We start from the raw sequence: 7,218 nt of genomic DNA on the forward strand, positions 1-7,218 counted from the left end.
AGCGTAAGGCCATTCGAGACTTTGTTAGCACGGTGAAAGTGAACTTGGCGTGTCTACAGGAGATGAAACTTGATGTAATTGATCAATATATGGTAATGCAATGTTTGGGGCCATCACTTGATGGTCATGCTTATTTGCCGGCGGTTGACACGCGGGGTGGGATTTTGTTGGCAGGGATAGCACAGCCCTCACCGTGGACAATGTTGTGCTTAATGACAACTTTCTCACCGGCTTGGTGCACACAAAAGTTGGGCAACCTTGGTGGATTACGGTGGTGTATGGCCCACAAGGGGATGAGCTTAAAACCCAGTTTTTGGAGGATCTCAAGAACCGGAGGGTCGGATGCCTTGGACCGTGGATGGTCCTGGGTGACTTTAATATGATCATCAGAGTGACAGACAAGAATAATACCAACATAAATCGGAGGATGATGAGCAAGTTTCGAGATTTTGTGGATGAGCATGAGCTCAAGGAGATGTACATGCACGGCAGGAGGTACACTTGGTCTAACGAGAGAGATGCCCCGACCCTGACGAAGATTGACAGAATTCTCACCACAGTAGATTGGGAGTTAGATAATGCAGAATACCTGCTTCAGGCGCTGTCTACAGGGGTCTCGGATCACGCACCTCTCCTGCTCACCACAAGTGTTGGGTTCAACCCTAAGCGCAGATTCAGGTTCGAGATTTTTTGGACCAAATTGGATGGTTTTGAGGAAGCTGTTACTGAAGCGTGGGTTTGTGACCCGGACATAGTGGACCCTTACAAGAGGCTTGACACTCTTCTGCGCAATACCGCACGTCACTTGCAGGCATGGGGCCAGCGTAAAATGGGCAATGTTAAGATTCTAATGCGCGTGGCGCGATGGGTGATACATAGACTCGACTGTGCTCAAGAGAACAGAGCTCTGGGGCAGCTTGAGATTTGGCTTCGGAAATCTTTGAAGCAAGCGCTGCTGGGTCTCGCAGCTCTAGAGCGTACCATTGATCGGCAAAGATCCAGGATGAAATGGCTTAAGGAGGGGGATGCTAACACCAAATTGTTTCAAGCGGTGGCAGATGGACGTCGCTCCAAAAACTTCATTGCTCATGTCAAGAAGGATGGTGTGTTGATCACTGATCAAGAGCTTAAGGAGAAGGCTTTCTTTGAGGCATATGAGAGATGATTGGCTCTGAGCATGCTAGAGAACACTCGCTAGACTTGCAATATCTGGGTATACAGCTGCGGGACCTTAGCGAGCTGGAGACCATGATTACGGAAGAAGAGGTTTGGAGCGTCATCAAGGAGCTGCCCACGGACCGTGCTCCAGGCCCGGATGGGTATATTGCTGCCTTCTATCAAAAAGCGTGGCACATTATTAAGAACGATGTCATGGCTGTCATACACAAGCTATATGTGGGAGATGGTAGAGGTTTTGCGAAGCTCAACAAGGCGCACACAATGCTCATCCCAAAGAAGCCGGATGGTGAGGAAATTGGTGACTATCGTCCTATCAGTCTTACCCATAGCATCCCTAAGCTGTTTGCTAAGGCTCTTGCCAATAGACTGAGGAAGCACATGAACGACATTGTGGAGTCTAACCAATCGGCTTTCATCAAAGGCCGACATCTACATGACAATTTCCTCCTAGTGAGGCAAGTGGCTAGGAAGCTACATGCTAGGAGAGCCCCGGCGGTGTTCCTTAAGTTGGATATTTCGGGAGCTTTTGACTCCTTGTCATGGCCTTTCCTATTTGATGTCATGGAAGCCAAAGGATTTGGCACTCGGTGGATGAGATGGGTTGCCATTCTACTACAAACAGCTAGTACAAAGATCATTGTCAATAGAATTCCAGGTGAGAACTTTGCACACACTTGTGGGCTCTGGCAAGGAGACCCAATCTCCCCGATGCTATTCGTCATTGCCATGGACGTCTTGACGGCCATGATTAAAAAGGCTACAGAAGTGGGAGTGGTCAGTACGACACCTGGGATATCTCCAATGCAAAGATTGTCCATATATGCTGATGACGTGGCCATGTTCATCAAGCCAACTAGTATGGATCTGAGCTTCATAAGGAATGCCCTTGATGCTTTTGGCACTGCCTCGGGTCTGCGAGTAAATTACAGGAAGTCATCGGCAATTGCGATCCGAGGAGACCATGGAGATAAAGCCAGAGTGGCTACGTTTCTAGAGTGCAATCAGGCAGATTTCCCTTGCAAGTACCTTGGCTTGCAGCTTGCAATAAAAAGCCTAACCAGGGCAGATTGGCAGCCAATGTTTGATCAGGTCCGGTACTTTGTCCCAGCTTGGCAAAGGGGTCTCATCCAGAGGCCGGGGAGACTCATCTTGGTGCAATCCGCCATCTCGGCAAAACCTATTCACCACCTTATGATTGCGGATGCTCCGGCGTGGGTGTTTGAGGAAATTAACAAGTGGATGAGATCTTTCTTTTGGGCTGGAAAGGATAAGATGAATGGTGGCCAATTCCTAGTCGCGTGGGATACCATCTGCCGGCCAAAGTGCTACGGAGGACTTGGCATCAAAAACCTCAATTGGCAAGCTTTGGCATTGAGAGTCAGGTGGGAGTGGCTTAAGCACACGGAGCCTAGCAGACCGTGGCAAGGGCTGCATATGATTGAGGATAGGGACACTCGAGAGCTCTTTGACAGCCTTGTGCATATCACGGTCGGTATGGGAGACCGGGTTCTCTTTTGGCGAGACCGATGGATACATGGATTTACCGTAGCTGATGTCGCTCCTTTGTTGCAAGACACCGTGCAGCCGAGGGTGGCAAATACAAGGACTGTGCAATAGGCGCTGACCAATGATAGATGGCAATGGGACTGTCAGGTTACTTCCTTCATGGCGCAATTGCAGTTTGTGCATCTTTGCCATGCGATCACAATGGTGGAGAGAAATCAGGACCAAGAGGACGGGTTCACCTGGACTTGCACGGCTACGGGTCAGTACTCTGCTCGCGCTATCTATGCCAGCTTATGCTCTGGAATGCCAAGATCGCCTATGAGCGCGTGTGTGTGGAGGAGCTGGGCCCCGCTTAAGTGCAAGATTTTCGCTTGGTTAGCGATGCAGTATAGGCTCTGGACTTCCGACCGCCGCGCAAGACACGGCCTGCAGGATGAGCCATCAGCTTGCTACACGTGTTTGCAAGATGAGGACAATGTAGATCACATTCTGTCGACATGCGGATATGCGCGTGAGGTTTGGTTCCTCATTTAGGACACGCTCCGCATCAACGTGCAGGACCGTCTACCTCATGATACGACCCTTGAATGGTGGTTGAGAGAGGGAAAACAATTCCACAAGGATGACAAGCGAGGGTTTGACACGTTGCTCATTGCGGGCATGTGGGATCTGTGGAAGTAACGTAATGCTAGGGTCTTTAACCGAGTCGATTAACAAAAGGATGCTAGGGAGCTTGCCACTATGATTCTTGGTGAGGTAGCCGAGTGGAGGCAAGCAGGTGGTGGTGTTGGTGGCCTACAACGATTTGTGAGGAATTAGCTTAGGCGTGCTAGGTGGTGTTGGTGTTGTGTCTGTGTGGCCGTGTGTGCGCACTCGAGCCACACTTCTTGTAATTATGCTTTCTACCTTCTATAAAAATATGGTACGCCATTGGCGTACTCTCGAAAAAAAATATTGGCCCTCAGATCTTTGACTTGGGATTCCTTCTCATTTAGTTCAGCCTGCGACATGAACAAAACGGAAGGTATTATGATCATGATTATTTTTGAAGTCCCAAGCACAATACAAGTATTTTCCTTGGCACTTGGGGGCTAATGCCTAGTGCGCTTTTTCAAGACAAGTTTCTATGATGACCCGGGAAAAATGATGTGATCCGGTTTATAAAGGCTACATACTTGGATTTTATTTTCAGCCATGGTGATAAGTCTCGGCTTATTCATGCTGATTAAACCGGCCCTTGGGGGCTACAGGTGCAAATTTGATCACTGCTATTTGAGGTCCCGACTTAACTTGATAGTTTAAGCCAGCCCTTGGGGGCTACTGGTTTTGATCTTCATTTATTTATGACTATCTAAAAGTCTACAGTATATTCAATTCTATCATATTCTATAGACTTGGCGGCTGATAGAGGTATATTTATATGAAGAGGATTGTGCTGGATTACCTCAAAGCGTTCCTTCATAAGGTTGACCAGGTCAGCTTCAAAGTCACGGCTGGTGTGAAGGCGGTTTAAATAACCAGAGTGAATCTCTTGAGTGCTAAATTGAGCATAGCCTTCCAAGTCCACTTTCCATTGGCCCTTTTCAACAGCAGAGAACTCCTCTTTGGTGATGTCTTTGGATAGGGAAATGGGGTTGCCTGGGGCTTGATAAGCCGTCCCAGTAATCATTCTATCCTTAGTTTCCTGGGCCGACTGAGCAGGACTGGGCGGTTTGTCTTTTTCTGGATCAATGTCCATGGCATCTTGGGTAATGGGGTGGACCTCTGGAGGGGGGTCATCCATAGTAGTTTCTGACACTTGGTGCAGAGTCTCGGATGCAGCATGTTTCTCCGGATTAACAATCTTGGGTTCTTTAGCCGGTTTGTCAACTCTCTGTTTCTTGTTGGGCTTTGCCATAGCGCTGAAGAGGAAGTATAAGACAGAGTTAATATGACAATTAAGTCCATGATTCAAAATGGATAGATTTAACATTCTCACCCAGGCACAGTTTTGAAGGCCGGGATTTGAGTCCCAGTTGAGTCGCCGGAGGAGGAATGAGATGTTCCCTGATAATTTGAATCAGACGGGTTAAGTGGTTGTCGAAAAAGACCCGCCTTGGGATACGCTAACTCAGAAATATTTGAAACCTCCGGTCGACGCTTGCGAGGTGCTGGGGTGTTTGGTAAGCTGGAGGAAAGAATTCCGCCGCCACTATTCTGGGTCGTGCGACGAGCTTCATGTTGCTGCTTCTTCAAAAGAAAGTTGGGATCCAAATAAGCTAAAGGATGAGAAAACCTTACTTCCTGGCTTGCTTGACGAACTTTCTATCTTGGCAAAGGTTTAGAGTCGGAGGAAAGGATAGTTACCTCTTCAGCACTGGCTTGGCTTCCGGCCGCATCATCCTGATAGCAATCATTATCAATAAGATGTACAAAAAATGAGCCAAGGGAGTCAAGTGTTACCTCCGACTCATCATTATCATCCAAGTCGAATAACTCGGAAGGATTGGACTTCTTCTTGGCAAGCTTTTTAGTAGCCTTGGTCTTGGTCCGAGGTTTCTTGGCCGGCTTATCCTGCAGCTTCTTAGTCCAAAAAGGTGAATCGGCCTACAAAAATTAAATGGGTATGAAAAGGCAATATAAGTGAAGGTATGATTCAATTGTGAAATTGGTTAAAAGCTTACAGTTGGCGGTTTGTTAAGAACGCAGAAAGGATTCAATCCGACTTTACTGCAGTCTTCCAAGCTCACATTTAACAGAGATTTGGTCATGTTATTGATGTCTTTGTCAGTCAATTCAATCTGACAGCGGTGTTGAGGATCTTTTAACTCGCCGGTGTATTCATACATTAAGCCAGGACGACAACTTAAAGGCAAGACTCTCCAGGCGACCCAACATCGAACCGGATCAATTCCAGTCAAGCCGTTGGCCATCAAGGCCCGGATCTTTGAAAAGACTAGCATATACTTCTTCTGTTCTGCTGTACTGATGCGGTCTGGAAGAGGATGCCTGTTGCTAAGCCGGCTGGCGCGATAACCCGGCAAAGGATTTTCCCCTTCTGGAGAAGTGTCTTTGCAATAAAACCAGGTTTGGTTCCAGTCTTTGGGATGGCTGGGTAGAGTGGCGGCTGGGAAAGTGGCATTTTTCCGTCGCTGAATAGAAATGCCGCCTAACTCCAAGCTGGGTCCATCTGTGAATTCGTTTTGCCGGTTTAAATAATAAAATTCCCTGAATAGTTCGATAGTGGGCTCCTGTTGAAGGTACACCTCGCGGAATACTTGGAAGTTGCAGATGTTTGGAACGGAATTTGGTCCGTTGTCTTGTGGACGGAGCTTGAAAAAATGCAGCACATCATGGAAGAATTTTGAGCCGGGGGGGCTGAAGCCCCGAAGCATATGATCAGTGAAGACAATTACTTCACTATCCTTGGGCTCAGGAGGAGTTTCAATGCGTGGGACTCTCCAATGCATGACATCTTTTTTGGCCAGGACACCTGTTTGAACATACTCGTTCAAATCTTCTTCGGTGACACGGGAAACGACCCAGTTGCATGCAGTGACAGTCTTGCCCATGTTGAGGGTGAAGGCCTAAAAGAAAGGAATATTATCAGTTTAAGATTATGCTGTTAAACCGGATCATTGATTCAAAAGTGAAGTGTTATAAGCAGTCATCAAGTTAAGTCGGAAGATGAGTACTGAAGTACGCATATATTCATTTGGCAGCTTAAAAGATGATTAATGGTACCTACCGGGTTAAGGATTATCTTGTTAAGCCGACCAGCGTTTAAAAGTCAAAAACATTGTGCAGAACCAAATTATGAGGATGAATAAGCAAGCATGGTTAAACCGGAGTATATTGCCGGGTTATGCAAGTTATGAAGCGTATGATGGCGGCTTAAATGGGGCTTAATGTTATATAGTGGACCACGGTTTATGGTATAAGCTGTCATGACAGTTATGGTACTTCAGATTTATTAGTGCAAATTTTGCTAAGTGATGGACAAACTGATTTCACAGACTGGAGCTGTAATTTTGGATCTGCGGCAATTCAAAAAATGCAGAAAATTTTAAACCTAAGGTGGCAGCAGCAGAAAAGTTTGTGTGCTCCGATGAGATCTTCGATGGAGAGAAGGTATTCTGATGATAAAAACGAATGCTAAACTACTACCGCACAAGTTTCATACCATGTTCAGATCAAAAGGCTATTTGAGCTAAAGGACAAAACGAAGAACACCGATGAAAAAAACAAACCCTAATGCAGATCTGAGGTAAAAGGAGATGAGTACTTACAGACGCTGATGGACAGTGGTGGTGCATCGGAGTTCTCTGGTCTAGTCAGGCTGATGCAGCGGCCTAAGTTGGTGCAACGAACGGAGGTCGACGACGGCCGAGCTTGGTCTGCAGACGAGTTGGGAGGAGGAAGACAAAGACGAGGAGGCAATGGGGGAAAATGAAAAGGACCCTTGTCCCTATTTATAAGGAGATGGATAACAGGCATGCACAGGAATCGAGGAGGCCAAAAATGTGATTATGTGGCTGCACGGGTGCCTCGAAT

At 47.0% G+C, this 7,218-nt stretch overlaps 1 protein-coding gene across 1 annotated transcript; it reads left to right on the forward strand.

The window, feature by feature from the left end:
- The first annotated feature begins 358 nt into the window (after positions 1–358).
- Positions 359–1,165, forward strand: LOC141022731 (uncharacterized). Its single transcript, XM_073498989.1, has one exon. It carries the CDS (start codon positions 359–361, stop codon positions 1,163–1,165), a length of 807 nt encoding a protein of 268 aa, XP_073355090.1.
- Positions 1,166–7,218: the final 6,053 nt, after the last annotated feature.

Source organism: Aegilops tauschii, chromosome 5 (genome assembly GCF_002575655.3).
Source record: "Aegilops tauschii subsp. strangulata cultivar AL8/78 chromosome 5, Aet v6.0, whole genome shotgun sequence".
In the NCBI taxonomy this organism is placed as follows: Eukaryota; Viridiplantae; Streptophyta; class Magnoliopsida; order Poales; family Poaceae; genus Aegilops; species Aegilops tauschii.